Source organism: Monopterus albus, unplaced genomic scaffold, assembly GCF_001952655.1.
Source record: "Monopterus albus unplaced genomic scaffold, M_albus_1.0 scaffold105.1, whole genome shotgun sequence".
In the NCBI taxonomy this organism is placed as follows: Eukaryota; Metazoa; Chordata; class Actinopteri; order Synbranchiformes; family Synbranchidae; genus Monopterus; species Monopterus albus.
In genome coordinates this window covers 2,359,861-2,383,152 of record NW_018127985.1, presented here as the reverse complement: position 1 = coordinate 2,383,152, position 23,292 = coordinate 2,359,861, and the positions used below count along the sequence as shown (strand labels likewise).

The 23,292-nt window shown below is 41.3% G+C and overlaps 1 protein-coding gene across 4 annotated transcripts in view; it reads right to left on the bottom strand.

Moving 5' to 3' along the window:
- Positions 1-3,034: 3,034 nt before the first annotated feature.
- Positions 3,035-23,292, bottom strand: part of pde4a (phosphodiesterase 4A, cAMP-specific) — a 46,543-nt gene continuing 26,285 nt past the window's right edge. The window contains exons 1-15 of one of the 4 annotated variants that reach the window (XM_020610448.1): positions 21,485-21,826; positions 18,208-18,393; positions 17,764-17,800; positions 17,557-17,627; positions 16,743-16,792; positions 16,010-16,122; positions 9,732-9,825; positions 9,438-9,631; positions 8,924-9,022; positions 8,477-8,641; positions 8,265-8,364; positions 7,629-7,783; positions 7,387-7,509; positions 5,635-5,817; positions 3,035-5,405 (exon numbers count right to left, since the gene is read on the bottom strand). In XM_020610448.1, coding sequence (XP_020466104.1) covers positions 4,902-5,405; positions 5,635-5,817; positions 7,387-7,509; positions 7,629-7,783; positions 8,265-8,364; positions 8,477-8,641; positions 8,924-9,022; positions 9,438-9,631; positions 9,732-9,825; positions 16,010-16,122; positions 16,743-16,792; positions 17,557-17,627; positions 17,764-17,800; positions 18,208-18,393; positions 21,485-21,675 — 2,265 coding nt within the window. In that variant the 5' untranslated portion in view covers positions 21,676-21,826 and the 3' untranslated portion in view covers positions 3,035-4,901. Of the gene's footprint in view, positions 5,406-5,634; positions 5,818-7,386; positions 7,510-7,628; positions 7,784-8,264; positions 8,365-8,476; positions 8,642-8,923; positions 9,023-9,437; positions 9,632-9,731; positions 9,826-16,009; positions 16,123-16,742; positions 16,793-17,556; positions 17,628-17,763; positions 17,801-18,207; positions 18,394-21,484; positions 21,827-23,292 lie in introns of those variants that run through there. The other 3 variants (XM_020610450.1, XM_020610446.1, XM_020610447.1) reach the window with 3 other exon arrangements.

Genomic DNA, 23,292 nt, shown 5'->3' with positions numbered 1-23,292 from the left:
CTAAACTAGGACCAACATTCACAAAAAACCTGTTAAACTTATCTACTGCATCCTCCATTCTGTTGACCGGTGTGTCATTATCCATAAAATATTGGGGGTAGTTACTCTTGCTGGAACTATTTCTAATCAGTTTATTTAATATATTCCAAGTACCTCTCATGTTATTTTTATTATCCTCTAATACTTTAGAGTAATATAGTTTCTTACATCTCCTCAAAATCTCAATTAATTTGTTCTTATATGACTTATATTTTTCTTCCGCCTTCTTTGATCTGTCCTTTATGAATTCCTTATATAACACATTCTTCTTTTTACATGCATTCTGTAATCCCTTACTCATCCATGGTTTCCCACTGTAATTCCTTTTGTTTTTATACTGCTTACGAGGACAGTTCCTGTCATATATTTTCTTAAATATATTTAAAAATTGCTCACATGCTTTATCTAAGTCTTCCTCTCTGTAAACTGATTCTGAGTTTTGCCCCATAAAATCCTCTTTAAATATAGTGCAAAAAATGCATACAAATCAAGTTAATATTTGATATGACCACACTTTGCGTTTAAAACAGCAGAAATGATCTTAGCTACACTTACACACGCTTTTTCAAGGTACTTGGCAGTGGTTGTTCCAAGCATCTAGAGGAACTTGCTGCTGTTCTTTGTAGATTTAGGCTGTTTTAGTGTCTTCATGTAATCCCAGACTGACTCCATGATGTTGACATCAGGCTCTGTGGGACCCATACAATTCTGTTGCAGGACACTTTACTTCTCTTGTCTCTGTTCTCCATGACTCTGGCTGTAATGAGTCATTATGTAGAATCAATTTGTAATTTGTAGATCAACTCTGTGTGTTGTAAGAATCTAAATATTTAAAGCAACATGTAAAGATTTTTTCACACTAGCCTATTGTATTTCTGAAATAGTTTAAATGTTTTTAACAAATGCATTGGCTGTGAACATATTCTCTCATTAATAAAATACCGTGATTTTGTACACATTTTTATATCAGCCTCAGATAGGCACATAGTGATCAGTGTTAAAAGCAAGATGTGTGCATGTGGGTACAAGCCTATACCAGAGTTGCCTCTACTTAACATTGACACTAGAAACCAATTTGGACATTTAATAAGCCAGTCTTGTTGTAGTTTTGTTACATTTAGAAAAAAATATATATTACCAGACCCTGGATTAATAAATGAATAGTATGAATGTAAACAATGCATAGGCTACAGACAAGTAAAATGCTGACAATTCATTCAATAACAACCTAATAAACTGCACTAACATTTTAGGAAACTGCAATAATAGCAAACACTAGAATGGTATTGCATTTAATATGAAATTTTTAGTTTATTTGTATTTTTAACACACTTTACAGTACTGAACAGTGAAATAAAAGAAAAATATACTGATATACTATAATATTGTTTTCTATATAGATGTTTGCTTATTAAATGCATTTATTCACAAAATGACACCCCAGCTCTTTCAAGAGGAATTACTTTCATAAAAATAATATAATAAAAAATAACTTGGACACAATTTTACACATTACAGCAAGATCATTTACAAATATTACAATTATTTCATGTTGTTTTTTTTTCTCCCTTGAATAATCTTTCTTATTTGTGAACAAACACATGATTTAAAGCCCAAAGAATTATTCTCAGAGGGAGTCAGTCTGCAACAAAGTAACCTGACATCAACCCTAAAGGGAACCAACTAGTTAGGCCACCATGGGAGGGACATTTAGGCTGTTAGTGCTAGTTACTAAGAAACAAAGGTGATGATAGTTCTAGGAATGGTTAAGTAAGGTAAATGAAGACACATTTATTTCCTTTAGAAGTATAACATTCTCTGTGACTATATCACCCTATATCTGACTTCATCAGTCAAATAAGTTCACCATCAAATGGAAATTTAATAAACAATGACTGGTTCTTTTAATTATGTCTCTAAAAGGGCGTCAACAATGACCACCGCACAATTAGGGTCTGTGATTTGGCACAGTGGGATATAATCACCAAGGGACCGCCAGTGACTAAACCACCGGCACAGGCTGTACATCATCTGAAACACATTGTCAGTCTCCTAACCTGCCAAAATTAAGTGCTGGTACAAATATATTTAATGATACCATTAATTCTGGACAGTTAAAAATGTGACAAACTGTTAGTACAGGTGGGCAAAATATAATCAGAGAATGAAAAAGTGAGGATGTGGCCTGCAGTGTTTTACTGGTTTACTTAACCTTAAGTGGTTATTTGTCAATCACTGTGACTTGGATAAATCTATCATTTACATTCTAATATTACATTATATACAAGAGTGGCAACGCTTATAGCTATATCATCAACATGTGATTCATTTTCCAGACCATCCACAAGAATGATATAAAAATAAACTGTACACAAACTGTTCAAAGAAAACACATACCATGGTTTTCTTTTCATCATTTAAAAAGAATGGCAGCAATCAATCAATTGAATAATATTCTGAATAAGAAACAATTGCTACAGTATCGTGTTTGTATGGCAATTAAATATTAGTGTTGTTATAGCTTATGGCAGAACAAGAAGCCACAAAAATAAAGCAACATCTTTAAAGTAAAAGGGCAATGCATATGGGAGTATTTTATTTAAGTAACTGCGACATTAATCCTGAATTCCCATTCCACTAAATGTAAGCCTGTGTGGTGGCCCCACAGCTCTGCTCCATCCTGCGACAGAGCAGGTCAAACACACAGGCTTCTGTTGCATCGAGCTGTGGTGTCTTCAGATAAGCTCAGTTACTGACCTGCAGAAACTTGCTCTTATCTTCAAAAGAACCACACTCATGTTCTTTTATTTATTTATTTGTACCCTGTGAATAACAAACACCTAAACAAACTGTGACCTATTTAAGCTGTGCTGGTCGATTCCTAAACACAATTCAACAAGATGTGGCGATACTAGTGATTGAACAATGACACACATGACAACGTCTTTAGCATCCTGCCTTCTCTTTCTGTTAATCACTTGCTTACGTTTTCATATTAGAATGCAGGCAAACACGACCACACACACACACACACACACACACACACACACACACACACACACACACACACACACACACATTAACTTCTTCATGATGACATGAAAAAACATCATTCATTCCCACTGCCTGCAAAATCTTAACTCCAATTGCTTATTTTTTCTGCATGTCTCCAGGTAGCTATAAGATTTTACCATTCTGATTAAAAAAACAGCACATTCTTTGTGTTGGTCTGAGCACAGTAACAACATGATGACTAATTGATGACAATGTTTTCCTTTCTCCTCAAAATGCAATGCTGGATACACTGTGTATAGACACACTGATATAGTAATAAACATACAGACATCATATAAATATCCTAGGATATCTATTATATATCTTAGAAATCTACATACTGGCAGGTATGTATCCTGTATCTGACATTAAGGCAAAAAAAGCATCAAACATGACAAGGATGATTAGGGACTGTCACACTTCCTATTGGCCATATCATGCGTCTACCCCCGGCATTCAGCCTCCCTGATTTTCTTATTCATCCGGACCTTCAAATCACTTCATCAACTGAAGTTTCTCATCCTTTACTTTGGTGAGAAGTGTTGTGTATGCAGAGACATAAAGACACAGTGCAAATGGGTGCGAGATGAGTAAAAATTTGTTCTTTTGATGAAATAATTATTTCTTCAACATATTTAGCAACCATTAAATAGAAAATAGGCAGAACATATGCTTTAAAGCATCACATGGCTTATTCTCAGAAAATTTAAAAAAGATCCTTCTAAAAGAAACAAAAACAAACTGGAAAGAGTCCACTGGTGGTTGTGGTGGTAGTGATTGCTCTGCATCTAGAGTTCTGAGTTATTATATTAGCAGAAGAGCAACAAAGGAAGACTTACAGCTTAAAACATATCACCACAGAAATTCTATGTGTGAGATACACACCACAATACCATGAACAGTAAAGAGAGATCTTTAACAAGAGACAATCGTAAATGATAACAGGATCAGACACTCCTGTCCCACAATGCATTGCTTCACAACAGCTCCATTCAGGAAGCTGGTGTTTCAGAAAGGCACAGAGCCATCTTGTACCAGTAGCACTCTCCTCATAAAGGGAAAAGGGGTGTGGGACCCAGCGGCCCCTTCATCGCAGTATCTTCCTTTCCTTTGATATTTTCCCTCGTTCCTCCTCCAACTCTGTGGATTTTCTTAGTTTTCTTTCCGACAGAAATGGAAAAAAAGTCACTTGGACTGTAGCTTTTCCGAGGAGAACAGTTTCTGTTGAGATTCTAAGGAACATGAATTACTAATACTGACAGAACACTAGGTAATACTCCATTAAGAGATGGCTTTTTCCAAAGAGACCCATTACTGATCAGTGTCCCTCATGTAAATGCACTCATACATACATACATACAATCAAGTGCATGTGCATGTGTATGTGTAAGGAGTGGGTAAATATGGGCTGCAATTATACTGCATGACTGATGCATGCACACATTGCATTGATGTATTCTACATGACTTACTCCTGTTGTGTCTTATGTGTTTGTGTGTTGCTTTGTGTGCGTTTATGTGTATGCATTCCAGTCTGCTACGCTATTTTCAGTTGCCCATCATCAATGCTGTTCTAAGTTCCTGCCAGTCTAAAATTCATTATAAAGCAGTCAAAGGACTTGTCACTCCTCCAAATCTACAGTTGCTGTGTAAGTAACTTCTCTTGAAGCATTTTTAATTTATTCCCTTTTTGAAAAATATATTTAAAGGTCTGTATTGTCGTTGTAGTCTTATTTGTTCTTGGTTTGGCCACTGAAAGGATGAACAAGATAATGTGTGCAAGTGAAAAGGGAGATACAGGAGCAGAACTCATGTATCTTCAGCTTGTGAAGAAGAATCCTCCTCTTCCTCTACAGGACTTGTGTCAGAAAGTCTCTCCTTTTCAGATCTCACCTCCAACCTAGCTTTCAGCGCCTCCTGTTCCTCTTCCATCTCCTCTTCTTCCATTGCCACCTCGTCTTCTTCTTCTATTATGTCCTCCTCTGCCATAATGTCTTCTTCCTCCTTTTTATCCTCCTCCCCCTCCCCATGACTACAGTCCTGTGCCAGATGATTTTTCATGGGTTTGGCGTCCTCATCTCTCTGATCTCTCAGAGAGCTGTCTTCAAGGGTGAGCTCAAACTGAAACTTGTCAATGCAGGCATTTAGATCCTTGCCCTGGCCCACAGGAGGTGGCGAGGGGCTTTGCGGTATAGTGCTCTGGTACCAGTCCCTATTGTCCTCTAGAGTGTCCAAGATGTCTTGGGCATCAGGGTGCACCAGGTCTCCCCATGTCTCCCACAGTGGGTGGACAATGTAGTCAATAAAGCCCACCTGCATCAAGAGAAGAAAAGTAGGACTGGCATCATATAAACTAGCACAGTGGTGTCATTTCATTTCCTGCAAATCAGCATTCAAAATGTATGAGGAAAACTGCTGTGATCAGAGATGACAGATCGCTGTCTGCACTGTAGTTATCACACCACCTACAGCATTTATCACAGTTAACCAGTTGTGTACAGAATCATATCCATGCATGTAAACTTTTGAGCCGATCATTTACCTGACTCTTTTCCACAGAAGCAGTGTGTTTATCACACATGGGACTGATCTCCATCCCTCGCTCCCTCTCCTTGTCTCCCTGCCTGAAGAACTCCTCCATGATTCTTTCTGTCCATTGTCGATACACAGCCAGAGGTTTTGTGGGATTGCTCAGATCAGCACAATGCACCATGTTCCTTAAAACCTGCACAAACACATACCTGCATTTTACTCACTACTGCCTATGCAACATTGTAAGCACCTTATGCCACCGTAGATTCAAATATGCATGGGAATCATCTGCCCTTAACCTTCTCTGTCCTTCTGGTTGTTTGATGCTTTGTGTTTTAAATGAACAAATCCCCAAACAGCTGACAGGAGTTGGCTCAAACTCGGATTTCTGATGACCTTTTTTACTTCTTTACATTTCTTCGTTCTTCTTTTCTGCTCTATTAATTGCTTGCAATAATTGCTTAATTCCAAAATTTTCTTTACCTTTCTCCTCTTTTCCAAGCACCTCATCAGCTGCTCCTCCCTTCTCCATTTCAGCTCACAGTTATCATTAATTGTCATATTCAAAACACTCAAAGGTGTCCTCTCTACTCACCACTGTATTGGCTCTGGCTTCACTTCTATTTCTCCTCTCCCCACAACAAAGTGCTGAAACATTTATCTTTTAGCACTGCAATCACATCCCTCCGACTCCCTCTTTCAGTGTTAATCATCAAATCTGTGACATTTAGCTATTTGCCTTCAAATCATGTAGTTAAACAACAGCTCATGAACAATTCTTACCTAATGTCAGCAACTACAGACTAGTGTGGTTGTTCATTCCTTTGCAAAACTCTTGAAATATATAATTATCATAGAACATCTTATTCGAACCCATGATTCAAACTGGCACAAAGAAACAAAATTGCACCCTTCGCTATTTTGGATGCTCCTGAGCTCTTAAATTAGAAACTGTAAATATCTAACCTCCTCCTTGATACTCATACAGAGACTGGAACCTCTGGGAAACCACTAGCGTGTTTCTTTTTTTTCTAATGAACTGTTTATGATACCTCAGGTTTTCAATTTGTGGATGAATTGATGAACCTCTGATCTTCTCTGTATGACATTCAAATACATGTCTGCATGTGTGGCTGGTACCTCACCCTCCCTTGAACTCAATCAAGATAATATGAGGTAGCTGTTTCTTACTGCAAGAACTGCCCCACGAAACATCTCTCCATCTTTATTGTCAAAGCAAAGTATTATACATCAAAAACTTTTAAGCATTGTCTACTTGATCCTACAGATTTAAAACTGAGAGTTTTTAAATCACATGTTTCAACCTCTTGTTATTTCTAAGCTAAAGAAAGATACTTAAAGAAAAATGAGAAAATACAAACAAGCCCTGGCGTCATGTGCTTTATATGTACTCAGCATAACAAGAAGCAATATGTAATTCATGCAAGACCGTATCTTCTACATACAAGCTGCATCTCGCAGAGACGCTACACTTTGACACTGCAGAGTAAAAATGCCTTCACCTGAAATGGTTTTCTGCCCAGCCACCCTGCCATGCTCATCAAATATCCCTTCACTTCACCTCTACAAGTGTCTACATCCTGCCAAGCTTTCTTTTTTGCTTTTGTAGCACTCAGAATTAACAGAATATCTCCTATCAATGCTCACCTAATGTTCATTCCTCAGAATCAGAACATCTACTCAGTGTCAAAACTGATGATTGATGTTACTTGTTTAAAAAAGCTTGAAAGTGACATTTCACCTGTATGCGATCAGTATAGTGGTCGAGCAGCAGTACTCCAGAACTTGTGACTTTCTTGGTTTCTACCATAGTCTTGAGGTCTGCTAGCAAACTCATGTGTTTAGACATATCTGTTGCCAAAACCTGGGGAAAAAATTGATATGGATGAAAAAGTTCTAAGTGATGACAGAGAATCACAGGAGCAGATGAAGAGAGATAAAGAAATACAGTATCTTCATCATTCAGAATGAGTTTGCTCTCACCATATCAATGACAAGTTTCCTCAGGCTCTGTCTCTGCCTCTTGCTGAGGTTCTGGAAGATGTCACAGTTGTCCTCATGAAGCAGCTTGAAGCCCACAGCTAGGTGATGGTTCTCCAACACAGACTCATCATTATACATCAGGGCTAACTCTGAGTCTGAGGGAAGCACCATATAACATGTGAGTCAAAAACACATATGGTAATTACATCACCGTGCTCCAGTGATCAGCATTAGCACCAGACTGGGATGGTACTATCTCAAAATGTATAGATGTAACATGATTAATACTGAGAATAAAAGTTTAAAAACAGCAGTTTATACAAATACTAGGTAGGTAGGTTACCTACAAATGTGGCCGCATCTAATTCTCACCTGCATTATACCGTTTTAAAACATGTGACTTTTACCAAGTTTGAAAAGACAAGACTTGCCATTCTCTTCTTATATTGCTTTCCTTACTTTCTTGGTTCTTTCTAGTTATGGTCAGATACCACACATTTCAGGGGAACTGAATCTGAATTCATTGTCTTTTATAAATGAAGAGCAGCTATTTGTTTGCCCCTGCCATCATAACAACCTCTGTTTTTCCCATTTTCTTGTTTTTAAAATCATTTCTTAATCTCAGTTTTGACTCACTGGTGTTTATGAGGAATTGGTTGGACACCCCTGGATGGTCCACATCATGGATGGCAGCAGCAAATAATGCAGCCAGTATCTCTAGATCAGTGAACACAGCCTATCAGAGAGAGATTAAAGATAGGAAAGGGAAACAATCAGTTAAACTACAGATGACAAATGATCTTGGAGTGTTATGTTTTTGACAATGGTAAACCCGTAGAGGAATTTACATCTAGAGCTGGTGTGGATAGCAGAACATGAGTAGACTGAGTGACATCTGCAGCATGGAGGCTGTTGTGGTAGGCCACATTGGCATGGTAGTGGTCCTCCAGGGTCATTACGTAAGTGACAAATGTATCCACAGGGATCCGAAAGGTCTTCAGTAGATCTCTTTCCTGCAGCAGGAAAAGTCCACAGTGGTCATGGTCTCAGATGAGTCTAGCATATATTCTTATATATATATATTTTTTTCACTTGCTGTTTTTATAGTACCTTTATTTTGTATTACTATGTATCTATTTTTTATTTTACATTTAGACTCTATATTGTTTGGCATTCATTGTGGACAGCACAGGAAGAATTTCATTGTGCAGGGAAACATATTTCCTTACTGTACATATGACAATAAACACTTTGAATCTAGTTTATATGCTGCTGTATAATCCATTGTTTCTCACCTGGAAGATGGCAAACATTATGCAGCTTAGGGGTCGGTTATTAGAGAATTCTGCCAGACGAAAAATATTAAGGCCCCACTTGTTCAAGTCTTCCAGCTCCTGAAGGCACAGCATTAACACACATCAGCACAACAATCCAACAGTTTGTACTGAATTAGATTCAATCACAATGCACGTGAAACAACATGGATTGTAGCTACATGGCTTTGTGGTGTTTTGTTTTTGCCTCTGGTGAAACTGGCTTCTGTTCATGTGCAAAACATTGTTTTCCAAACAGCTCTTGCTCAGTTTCTGACAGATCAATATGAAAAAGAAAAAATCATGCAGTTTCCTTTAGTTTTTCACATAATTGGGTGTAGTTAAAGAAATGTGTGAAAATGCAAATGTTTTTTTTACATAGAAGGAATATGTCAAGGAGAGTAGGAGGAAATATGTTTAACCTGTATTTTTGAGTCTTTTATAGTCTTAGTTATCTACTGTATGGCTTTATGTGCATGTGTATGCAATAACTTGCATCTGGTAGGTTGCCTTTCCATCCATTTACCCTGGCTAATGCATCTTCGTGTTCAGTCTTCACGCCGAAGCGAGGCATGGAGGAGTTGGAAAGGCTGGAGCTGTGCGTGAGCTTCTTCACACCACTAATGTGACACATGGGCTTCTCCCTCTCCCTCAAGGTCGGGGATGGGATCTCAACCTCATTCTGCTTATCTGGAAGGATCAACAGTCAAAGGTCAGCCAGGATGGAGACGTCTTGTATAAGGGAGTTGAGCTACTGGTTGATCACAAATGGGCGGCGGGTTTGATTTACCTAGAAAGGTAGTGGAGATGTATTCTGACACCTGGTTCCCTGAGCGACTCATTTCTGACAAATGGGAAAGCTCCCTGTTCAGCATCCTCTTGAACTGTATGAAGTGTGTGTGTGGGGGGGACAGAAAGTGAGTGACTTGAATAGTAGTAAAGTAAAAGCATAAATGTTACTGGCATATTGAAAAATGTAGAGACATGCAGTTTGGTAAACCTTCAGAATTAGCATTGTACTTTAGATCCTATTTGCAATGACACATAACACATCATTCAAATATGAGAAAACAAATTATCACCCCGAATCTAGCTCTATTCACTAACGGGTGAGAAAATCAATTGTGAATCATGCCTCCTCTTTTTCTCAGATGAGAACATACTGTTCAATACCCTGCTCCAGTGTGCTAGCATTTTGATTGCTTTGTGTTGGATATGGCATGTTCATATATGTTGTTTTTCATACATCTACATGGCAATCATTAACAGCTAGGCTGCAGGTCCTCGCTATACAGATACAAATATCATCTAAGTGACTACATTATCCCTGCAGACAGAAAAACATGTTCCAGAATGTTCGTTCAGATTTTATGTAATGTTTTGCACCTGCAGATAAACCTGATATTTGGAGGCTTGACAGTTCCCTGTCGCACAAGTCACTTTAAGGTATTATGCGATTCAAACAAGACCCCTGAGTCTGTGTCCTACTGACTGATCTTTCACACATAACAATCTCCATGGCAACCAGAGCAGTTGCTATGGCAACTGCCTCCTCACAGTCAGTCCTTCAGCTTGATGTGAGAGCAGTAGCTGCTTGGGTGACAATCTGATGGAGTAGGCAGGTGTCTCTGACCTTTACCAAGGTCAACCCTCCCCTCCTCCACTGTCTTCCTCTCTGTGTCGCTTATGTCTGCTCCTCCCTCCCTCTCGAGGTAAACAACCCTCTCAACTACTGCCCTCAAGCCCTAAAATCCCCCTCAGTCACAGCTTTCACTTTGCATTTTTGCCATTTCACACACTTCGCGCATTCCCACCATCTTTCACTCTGTTCATCTCAGTTGTCACTTTTTTTCCATCCTATCCAGTCAGGCGCTCATTACATGATAGGTCAAGAAAATAGGTACAAGTTGTAAAGGCCATCAGGTAAAATCAGTCATCAGGAGCAAGGAACGCTTGTCAAGCACAGCGGCACACTTAAGCAGCAGGCTCAGGCCAAACCTCCTCCTCCTGTCTCACTCTCTCTCTCTCTTCCTCTCATAGTTTCCTTCCCTAATGCTGTAACGCTGAGTCATAGCTGCCAACCAACACTTCCACAGTGCCAGTCTGAGTGCCAGGACAAACAACACTCTTGTACACCTGGATATGCAAGGGGCTCTATCCTGTCTGATCATAAATAAAACTGATATACAAATGCACACACATGCACAATGTGACCTTTCACTGAACTATATCCTGCACATTTTGATTCAGATGGAACCATGACAACGGAAGTAAATAATATAATACAAATTTTATGAGTGTAATTCAATGAAAGGGTAAAGACAAAGGCAATAATTAGTTTTGGTAACATAATGGCAGAGCTGACATAGTATAGAAACCTTCCCCAGTGTCTAATTTTATACATTTTATAGATGCAGAGTAGTGGTACACCTAAAAAAATATGCATTGTATTTCACTGAGACTGCAAGTTTTTAGTGAGACCAACCTGAGGGCAGCCTCACTAAAGACCCAAAGCAATTTCTTAGATTTTAAGCAGCTCTTTATTCTCAAAAGACAGAAATGTACTGTAGATGCTGCATAAAAGAGTGATATTGTTCCTTTGTTTACAGCAGTGCTGCAATGTAGAAACACTGAGCAGAATTAATAGGGTTCCTCTACAGTGGATTCATGTGTACGTTATGTACAAGAAGACAGTCAGCAATATCCTTCTCACAAAGCCACTGTCAGACACAACACCAGCCACCACCATCACATATCCAGTATATAAGGAGCTAGTCCACATGTAGCACATTGTACTTATACTCCCTTATAAGCACATAACATCCACCGACCAGATAGCAAACAGATGAGTTGTTGATGCATGCATAGAAGTAGCAGTAACACTTGAAGAGTTCACAGCATCTATCCAAGATGGCCACTGCCAGGCCTTGTTTGCCTTGTGCAAGCCCTTCAAGTCCTACCTGGTCCCACCAGCTGATGAGCCAGGGCCTGGAGCAGGTCTCACAGAACAGGTCCACTAAGGGTGTCCTGCGCTCTGCCGCCGTCCCTGCCCCCTCCAGAACCCCTCCGGCAGTGGCACCAAGGTCCAGTTCTGCCCCTGCCCTCCCCTGCAGGGGGCTGTAGCTGGAGGACCGGTGCAGCCTGTAACCCCCTGGTACAGGTGAGGGGCAGGGTGACGGCGCTGGGTCAATGGCCTCCACCACACCCATGTTGAGGGTGACGGGGGGTTTGGGCCGGTGGCACAGGCAGGAGGTGTGGTAGTGGAGCGGGGTGGAGGCAGTGCAGGTGCCCCAGTGGCATTGGGACGTCTTCAGGGTGTGTGGGGAAAGGCCACAGCCAGTCAAGCCGGGACACTCCAGAGTGATGGCTGCCCCGAGAGGGGGCAATGGAAAAGGGGAAGGGGGTGAGGGCAGGGGCTGCTGGCGCAGACTGTCCGTGCCTACATGCAACACCCCAAATCAGGCCACCAAGTCAATCCGGAGTCAGGCTCCAGCCTCAGTGTGGTCCAAAGATGAGGGTCCTCCTGATGGGCAGACCAGGAGCCCCCTGGATCTGGCTGCTGTGGAGACTACATCTCATCCCATTTGCTCAGCAGACTGGCCCAAATCTACAGTCACTGCAGGGTAAAAGTGGATGCGAGCCGAAAGAGAGAAGATGGATGGAAATGGAGCGAGAGAGCGAGGGACCGTCTGAAGGGCACCCTAAGGAGCTGATAGAGAATATGAGTAGGAATGTACGGGAGATGTAAATAAAAAAAAAATAGTTGTGACAGCTGTGCTGCTTGACAATTAGCAATAACACATTCAGATGATGGAGGTGAGAACTATATAGAGACGGTGACAGCTGGATAGAAAGATGACTGTAGTATTAAATGAGGGAGGCAAAAGGAGCTTGGATGATAGCAGGAACATTGGGGAAGGGAAGGGAGGGCAACAGATGATTGATAGCAAGAGAAAAACAAAGATGAAGGCTGAGAGAGAAAAAGACAGAGAGGGATGTAGGCAGGCCTGTAGTAGATGGTCAGGCTGAGGAACCACACCAGTGCTGTGGTCTGGAAAAACACGCTCCCTTTCCCTGCGTCGACTGCCCCTCCCCCATGGTACGGATCCAGAGGCCCGGCCCAGTCCTACCAGTGCCTCAGCTCATCTGTGCCGTCTCACACTGATCCCAGAAACAGTCAGTCCACAGTCAGTCAGGCTGCCTGTAGCCCAGTCCCCTGCTCTGAGTCAATCCATGCCACAGCTGCCCAAACCACCAGAGTCTCTAATCCTGTCGCTTTAGGCAGCCTTTCTTATTCCAGTGCTCTGCCTTCTGCGCCATTTCCATGGATGCTGTAGACAGCTCTTGCAAGCTAATCAGGCTGTGTGGCTGCAGGCGCCTGCATTTGTGTGTCTGTGCTTGCTTCTGCTCTCAGCCTGAGTGCGCATGTGCGACCAGACAGCATGCACGTCTGCTGAAAATATGTGTGTGAGTGAGGGTGCAAGGTTGTGAGTAAGAGTGAGAGACTGAGTGGGAATATCCATGTGTGTACCTCCATGTTGGCACAGTGCGGAGGATTTCTGTAGTTTTGCTTCAGCTGCTCAAAGGCAGCAACATATTCAAACAGACTGCATTTACTCCAGGAGACTTTGCACATTGTATACGCACACATGTAAATGTGGGCACACACACACAGACATACACACACCAGGCACATACTGTACATGTTGTGCTTTAAGCCCTCTCCTGTTATCTCCCTCAGTCGTTTCATCATAACCTGACTGATTGTAAACATGAAGAGCCCTGACATGAATTTTCCGTGCAGTGCAACATGGGAAGAATTTCTAGAATAAAACAAACAAGGTACACGATGCTGTTTCTTTAAGACTCAACACTATTAAAGGAGCATTGCCTCTCTTGCATTGGTTGTTACCCAGACCACATGGCTTGTGGTCAGAGTGGCAAGCCAATAACTAAAAGGGAAGGGCAGACCCTGCTGCTGTTAGATAGCAACCAAGGTTACAGCAGAGACATCAGCACCGGGACCTGTTCCTCCTCTGTCTAGTGTCCTCCTCACCCACAGACCATCACCTTCCATCCCTTCTTATACCTTCCTTTCTCTGTCCCCTTGCCCACAAACACAAATGCATACACACCTAAGTAGCCTGCTCATGTGCATATATATAGGCATGTAGCTGTAGATAAGCAAAATGTACAGTGCCATAATCCAGTGCAATCGGGCTGCATGTGTCGTAGTTAAAAACGCAAATGCACACCAACTGATATTTGCCACTTTAATTTAACCAGTGGCATAAAAAACAAACCAACCTTATTATTCATCAATACTGTAAATTTCAACCACAAGATTGCAAACAAACCCAGGAAACAAAAATGTTCAGCACACAATTTTTTTTTCTACAAAAGCAGCTTAATTACTTCAACAGCTGTCTTGTCTTTTACTAAACAATAAATGTGTCAAGGTTCAATGTGACAAAAGAGGCTGGACAAGCTAGGTGAAGGCTTTTACAGCTCTTGAAGTTTAAGGTTTCAGCAGGGTGTTGTTTTTTTTTTAATTAACTGTTGTGAACTTTACCTTGGAGCTGCACAGTTTGTGTTTGTCAAAGAGCAGAAGCTTAAATGGTAGAAATAATGTATTTTATACCCTGTGACTGAAACAACAGCAACTCACTATTAATGACTTCTCAGGAAGTGATGAAATGTTCATGTGAGAACTACACTGTTTACAGTATGTTGTTTATCAGGAAACTTGGCGCCATCTTGTGTTAACACTGACAAAGATGGACAGTGATAGTACATTGAACATTGTGTGTGTGTGTGTGTGTGTGTGTGTGTGTGTGTGTTTGTGGACAGTTGTGCTTAGGTTCCAGGTACTTGAGGGAAGAAAGGGTGCATGCCCATAAGGTTGTCACCCATGATTGGCTGAATGTAAACATTGTCATGACTCAAGTATTAGACTCTCAGTCACAGCATGTAAACGTACACTTATTAGATTAAAGGTAAAATGGGGAGTTCACTCATTAGTTTAGAGGTAAAATGAGGACTAGCACATTGACTAGAGGAAAAGCGGTGAAAATGTCATTTCTGCAAGTTTGTGTTCTGCTTGTTGAACAGATGTTTGATAAGCTGCTTGTTTACTCTTCGTTACTGGCATATTTTATTGCATGCATTATTAACAAGCATTTTTGCTATTGACATGACATCCTCTGCTCAGCGCCGCTCCTGCGTAAACAGCCTATAAAGCTCTGCAAGTTACAGGTAGGAATGCTCCAGGTTCTGGCTACTGAAGTTCCTGTGGTGGAAAAACTCTAATAGTTGCAAACATGACCCATCCTTGGTCCCTTCATTAGCAGTTGCTAAAACATTTGTAGGACTACTCTGATCAGTTAAGACTTAGCTTTGTGTAGAGTGCATGAGATGAAACTGCAGTTGTAGGCCTTTGTTTTGGCATAAAAGTTTTCCCTCCGGTGTCTCTAGCAACATTACAGTGAATGAAAAGACAAAATAAAGTCAGTAAAAGAAGTAATTTGCGAATAAATTGTGCTATTGCAAAACACTGGGTCTGAATCACTTGTATGGAGCTAATCAAAGTTATAGGAGTCACATACAATCTAAAAAAAATGCTAACTGCTGTTTGACTGCAACTTTGGTCTAATGCTGAAAGCTTGACTCTTTCCACATGTTTACACTGAAAATGGAAATGGCCTTAGGATTTTTGAAGGGGAAGTTTGAGTGAGAGAGCAATGTGATTGGATTTTTGTGTGACCCCACACCGCTACACAGCTGTGTATAACACAATGAGACAGGCTTTTACAATTCAGAAAAGTTATCATTTGTCTGTCACTGCAATACCTGTGAGGGAAAAAAGAGTGGACCTACAGCATTCACATTACAAAGTCATCTACTATTAGGGACCGATTTGGTAATGTGCACTTGCACACACTTAACTGGCTGACACACAACATCTTGTCAGATGGCTTGAGCCAAGTTCAGCAGTTTTGCAGTAACAGGAACATTGTGTGTGTGTGTGTGTGTGTGTGTGTGTGTGTGTGTTTGTGGACAGTTGTGCACCTTGTTGGAGGCCATCTCACTGACTGAGCGATGGGTCTGAATGGTCTCCAGCTGGTCCAGACACCAGTCCAGCTCCTCCAGAGTCTCCCGAGCCATCTGCTGGTATGTCTCCTCTGGGAAGGACAGATGCACAAACACAGAGAGAGAGAGAGAATATTCAAACCAGGAGTAGATGAAGATCACTTATTATGGCATAGAAACAGTGATGACCTGATGGAATGTCTTCTTTTAAAGTGATATGTGGCCTGTCACTCAGTAAGCTGACACTAATTGGCATTTATAGTTACAGAGTTGAACATTGTCCATCTTGTCCACATATGATAAAAATTACATGCATTTGTTTATAATTCTACTTTGGGAAAAAAAGCTTCTAGAAATCGAAGTGTACACAAACAGGCAGGTCCACCAACAAAATTCAAATCATGGGATATATGACCACTAAAACTGATTGCCAGATCTTTTAATATGCAGAATAACACAACAGCTAAATCAAAGCTACTCGTGTTTTCCCATGCTGTCACATTGTTTTATACCAGTAATCATATTAGTTATTTGTTCTGCACAGTCTAGTTAATCAAACAATCCTTCACTAATAGCCACCTTATGCTCTGTGATGTTTTACAGTCATTTTCATCAGTGATGGTAATATGTGGGGAGTGTGGGAGGAGTAGTATGTGTGTGAGGGGACCATGGGACTCTTCAGACTAAGAGTTTTATTTGGCCAATAACATACCAGAGAGCGTAGCTTGGGGAACAGTGGGTTGGCTTGTCACTGGTGACCTCCTGTGGACAAAAACATCATCACATCAGAGGGAGAGCTACACACTGCTTCCCCCTGCTGGGGTTCAGCACAGCTCCAGCATTACAGGATGAAACAGCAAAAGACTCAGAGGAGATCTAGGTATTGTTATGTATGTTATTCATTTATATGTCCCTACAAACAGACAAATGGAGCAGAGCATGTCTATATGTCTTGGAATATTGAATTGCGGTGTGCAAATCTTTTCAAGTCCATAAAAGTGTCTATATTTCACTTCAAATATTCTAGTTTGCAAAAATAGTATACCCTCCTCTTAAATAGCCTTCATGGTTTCATAATTGTATAGTGATGGAGGCACTTTCAGGGCACAACACTGCATAATTATAGATTCTGATAATTCTGTGGTGCATGGCTTTATATAACATATTGACGTGGAGCTAAAAGCCTGCCAACTCGTGCTCTTTCTCTCTACTGCACTACAAAGGAAAATAATTTTAGTGTTATTGACTGTCTCCATTGTCTGATACAGAGTCAGGGACATACATCTGAGCCATGGTGCTCTCTGCATTTAGGCCTTAGCCAGCGAGTTGGAGAGATGCCATATAATGCAGATCATATTTTCTGTGAGCATAGTTTGATAATCATAAACTGGTAAATCATGATGGCAAAAGTGTTTCCCCATGGGTACAAGAAGAAAGAGACATTATCAAACACACACTGCAAACTAAGCAGCCAGTCGTGATGAGTGTAAGTGGGGGGAAGGGGTGTTTGACAGCATGATACTGACTTGTTAGTGGGTGTTGTGACATTGGCGAGGATGGTGAAGTTGCTTCTTACAGTTCGTAGGCTGGCCAACACCTGGGGGATGGATGGATAGTGTAGGAGGGAAAGAAAGAGGAGGGAGGGAGGAAGAGTTCACTGTGCTAATTAGCCACCTTTTGTAGTCATTTATAGCAATTAAACATGTCAGATGAGGTGCATAAGAAAAACATACCTGAGCGAAAGGGGTGACGATCATGTCTTCGGCATGCCTGCAGCACAAAAGATGAAAATAAGATACAGAGAGTGAGATGAATGTGAGTGGTTTGAGCAGCTGAGGCACACAGTATCTGTGTTTATATGAAAGGCTGCATCTGTGAGCTGAAGGCTTACGAACACCTGCATGTATCTAAACAGAGCAATAATCCTGAAACACATATTATTGGAAGGTTTCAACTTACCGGAAGACAAGCCAAGAAACAAAGAGCAAAAATTAAGAGGATTCATCATGATGTCATTAGCATAATGCTTGCATAATTGCAATTATAACCAGTGCTGTGTTGATTGGGACAATGTGCAGTGACTGTGGTGCATGTGTATGAGTGAACACTGTGGGTTTCAGAAACATTTCAGCTGTGTCTGCCGCGTGATGGATCCAAGATGATGGCTTCATGCTTACCCCTCACTGTTGATGGAGGAGTTGCGTGACATGGTTTTGGGGGATGTGTCATAGTCTGAGTCTGAGCGGTACAGGAAGGACTCCCTGCGCTGACTCTGGGGGAAAGAAGGATGGAGCACCAACCCAGGACTCGCCTGCGAATCCATGGGACTGCGGCCTGGTGAGGGACCATTCTCCGAATCAAAGCTGAAGGGTTAGAGAGGACAGGATGGAAATTAGGTTTAAATCTCTTACTGTTAATTTTGGTGTTTGTTTCACTGCTGCTACTCTTACCTGGTAGTGACACCAAAAAGTGCCAAGATAAACCCTAAACACTGAAGCATAAACCATCAAATTCCCCCTCCTTTACCTTCCTCCTTAGAGAGGAAGTTGAAAAACGTAAGATGTGACAGACAGCTATACAGCATGAACCCATACAGCTGTGACTCTGCATTGCTGTTGGATTGGCAGACTGCCACCGGCCGCTCTGAGAATTACACTTTACTAACAAATCACATTTTAGAGTGAACTGTGTTGAAGTGAGCAAAATGAGCCACATCAACAGCAGCTTCTCTCTGGGCCAAAGTGACTGAGGCTTGTTGATTTGGACTGAGACTCTTTTAACCTGGAGGATTCAACCAGCTATTGTTACTCATGCATGTTAAGATAAGACTACATGAAACTAACTTATTATCAGGAAATATCAACAAGAGAAAAGGAGAAGAGGCGGATGTTAGCATCCAAAGACACTGTAGTCGGTTTGAATTTCTAAATTTTCCAGTCTGCCAGATTCATTCAAAACTGATCTTAGCCAAAGGGGACCCAGAAACACATGTCTTGTGTTACATACTTCACTTTTTCACCAAGACCTGGGGCCAGATGCACAACGCTTCTCTTCACTATGCAAAAATGACGCTAAACTGTCCTGAATACAGCGGCTTCCATCTTAATTTCCTGCAATCAGATTCTGCGCGGCAGCAACTAGAAGCGGAGGGACAGCATCAGACAATCAAGCCTGTGAAATTAACTGAATCAGGCCTACACCTCTTTCATCAAATAACCTATTAAAAGCAACCTTACCAGAAAAATGACCACTTGTACACACATCCGCATGATAATATCTACCAAAAACGACAGAAGTGACCTCTAGGAAAAATGATTTTGAGTTTTTAGTGTTGCTAGTGTCCCATCCATTAACATGGAGGAGGCGGGATGTACTGGCCATCAGGGCGATCTGGTTTTTGTGACTTCACTTCGGGGAGCTCTGAGCCTGTCCATGGTTTTTACAGTCAGTGTTTCCTACATATGATGTGGTATGTATAAACACAATGCGCACCTCACACATAGACCATGCGTACACACGGTTTCAGAAGTTGTGATATGGTGAAGACATCCAATTTTAAACAGCTTGCACTATTTTTTTAGCGGTTTACATTTTATTTAAGTTCATACAGTGTGGTTTTATACATTACGTTTATGTTGGCCTAAGGAGTTTTTCTTATTTCTTTTGCCTTTGATGTCAATGATCCTGTTTTCATTTTAGACTTACATTTTTCTCTAAACTGCTGATATTATAGTTATTAATCTATTTTCATTGATTGATGATTGAGACACCACTAGCCTAACAATAAGCCATTACAGGTGAATGTGCTTAAAACAACGCTCTATAAATAGCAGCATTTTAAAGGTCGTGCGTAAAGTTGGCTGTTCTGCTTCACCGGAGGATCTCAACAATGTGGTTTTAAGGGGAGAAACAATGAATTGAACTCCTTCTGAACCTGTAAAGCTGAATGGCCCAAACTGCGGCAGATAATGCAGTCTAATACTGTACGGTTCAGAGACCGTTTCTATGTGCAAACGACCAGTGTTGGTCCTTCTGTTGCACTCATGCTCTCTTTGGCCGCACATATGCCCTTTTCTGCCTCTTGCTTACAGTCAGACCAGTTCTGACACTGATTTTTTTGCCATTCAGCAGCTTTTTTTCTGTTCGTGACCCCTGAATCAAGACCACCAAAAACAAATCATCTTTCCTTGTGTCCACTACTCACTTCTTCTTGGGCATTGCTTTCATTGCCATGTCTAATACCGTACGGTTCAGAGACCGTTTCTATATGCAAACGACCGATTAAAGGCGTGTCTGCATCTATTTATGGCTAAAGGTGAGAGTGGAAAAGAAGCTCGTGCATGTTTGCCACATACCTCGGCTATTGAGGTTTATAAAGCAGAACCAGGCTTTGTGCTGCTTTATAAATCTGACGAAAACAACGCATACATTCATTTCTGTCTTAGTGCCTACACAGTTTTCGTCATGAATCTACTCAGAGCTTTATACACCTGGCCCCTAGTGTCATCAAACCTTTATTCTCCAGGAGCCTTCAACAAAAGTACCTCAGAACAACTTTTTCTGGGATGAAAAAGTGATTTGAACTTGCTTCCAAGAAATGAAGTTAGTATTGTTTGAACAGGATTTTACAGTTTGGCATCATGTAACAACACAGTGGTGGAGAATGTTGTAGTAACGGTATAAACAGATAATTTATCTGACAATACTTGTAAACAGTATTGTGCTTGAGACATTGTTTGGTTTGTTATTCACTAAAACAGACTCAAGGCTTCTGTATAAAACATTGTTAATATATAACTGTCACTCTCAGGCTGCAGTCAAACATTGGGATGACAAGGACAGATAGAGAAGCAGATTTCAGTGTAGCTGCAGCATCTGTTGTTAATGTAAGATCATTTTTTATCTCCACAGAATCTCCCCACTCCTCCAAAACTTCTCAAACTGTTGTTGTTGTCAACAGTTTTCACTTTAACTTCTAAAATTAAGCATGTATGTGTGATATTTTTAGAATTTACTTCTTAAATTGTCCAATTAGGAGAAACTCCTCTCCCCACAAGGGTTTGTGAATATTGCAACAGATTAAATTATCATTAAACACGTTTCCTCAGTAATGAAGAACACATCCAAAACACCTGCCAGGGGGACACGCTGAAAGCTGCACCCACTAATCCATCCCCTCTCTTTCCCCTGCAAACCTTGTGAGTAATTATGAGACTTCAATATTCTGAATTTAGCACTGCCCAAAATGTAATTCATCTGTGTGTGCACCAGACAATTTGCCCTGAGGTCTTCTTTAGTGACTTTTATTACAGTCATATTGCACAAATATTCACACCTCATCTGAACTGATGCCGAACAATTATACACCACAGCAGCATCTTTTTAATATAAGAAAAACTGGTTAATGAGGGAATGGCCTAATTAAAGATCACTGACTTGGATGTAAAACGGTACCTGCAAATACACTGAGACGAGCGTCTGCGCTCCTGAATACTGCGGTTCAGTTTCATACGCCGAAACAGAGCAGAGCCGTGTCCATGAGAGTGATTGACCGGTGACACAGGAGAGGTGAGAGAGGGTGTAGGAAAGGGACCCTCAGGGCTCTCCCATAACCTCAGTTGTCTTGTCAGCTTCCTCTGACTCATCGCTGCCTGCTCTGGCCCTGCTGGAGCCGACCAGTTTAAGAAAACTCCCCCAGCTTCCACTTAAAACTGACTGTCTCACGCTGTATGGCTGTCTTCCTCCCACGCAGTCCCTCCTCGTCTATTTTTTAGTACGTCGACTCACGTCTCAGGCAGACAGGGTCACAGCACCTCCTGTATGTGGCGCAAAATGTCTTCAATCCAGAGCAAGATCTAATAACAGGGCCTGATCCTCCGTTTAGTCCTGCTCTTCGACATCTCCTGCCAGAGTCAGAGCGCATCAGCATGCATATGTTGTGCTTTGATCCTCAGGCCCTGGTTCCTCAAACTCCAGCTCCCTCATATGCTTAGTTTCTTCCCTGGTTTTCTGCAGGTCTCCTTGCCTGTGCAGGTTTGTTTGAGGTTTGTCTGTTCCTTAGTACTGACAACCCCACAAAGGACATCTTCTGATACTTCACCACCTCAGCTCTGTTGAGTCACACTGCTGCTGTTGAGACCCAAACCAGATCTTAGTCCCCATCTGGTCCACAGTTTGTTGTAGCTGCAGTCTCGCGTTCACAGCTGTCGAGACACCAGGGTTGCTAAAACAACTGAGAATCATGTAATGAGCTCTATTAATTTTCCAATTAGCCAGCCTTTTGCCCTTCACGTTGTATCTGTTAATTTTTCTCTCCTCCCCCCAGCTCGCTATTGCAAGCATGTGCTCTCAGTGTCCTTATCAGTGCTCACAGTTCCTCTGCAGCAACAGGAAAACTGATTGGTAAGAGTAACAAACCACAGGCGCTAGAATAGAGCAGCACACAGAGCCTCTGTAATGAGGATTTGAAGAGAAAATAGAAAACAACTCAGATTGAGGAGGAGAAATGAGAGAAAAAATGTAAGCAGTACATGAGTTGACTCATACCCCTGTGTAAATGTTTACACGTTCCACCTAAGATCATGCAAGATTCGTGCCCCAAACACTTTGTATATTGCTCACCAGTAGCACTGCTCTTGGCTTTTAGACGTGAACAGACACACTGCTGCCTTAATATTCTCCACGAACAACAATTAGACCGTGAAATAACTGTCAAACATAGAGCATTAGGTCAACCACAGCTAATTCAGTGATGTCATCGAAGACAGAAATGTTAGTCACCTTCAAATTCTTTTTTTTTACACTTACCTGCTTTCTCAAACAACACTCGGCTGCTTCTGCAAAAGAGATTAAACTTTTTCCTGCGGAGTTAAAAGCTATGTTGTAGCTATTGAGGTTGCTGCAGGTGTTGGGTTTCCTTGCAGCACAGTTTCTGTTACTTAGCCTATTACTTTCAGAAGGTATTGATTAATAGCCCTGTAAGTACTTATTAACCCTGGAATTACCAAAATGTTATTTGGAAATAACACTGTGGCAAATGTGGCAATTTCCTTTAAAAAGAGGGGGAAGGAGTGTTGAGCTTGTATTGCATAAATATTTCTCAGTAATGAAGGCAAAGTAGGCTGTATTACATAAACAGCATTTGAAATGATGAGTGACTTAGATGTTGTTATGTGCCGTTCGCACCTGTCAGTGAGCGAACAAGAAAGAGGCGGACCCAGGTAGCCGACTTCGGTGCAAGCAGTGATTTATTATGTACAGTG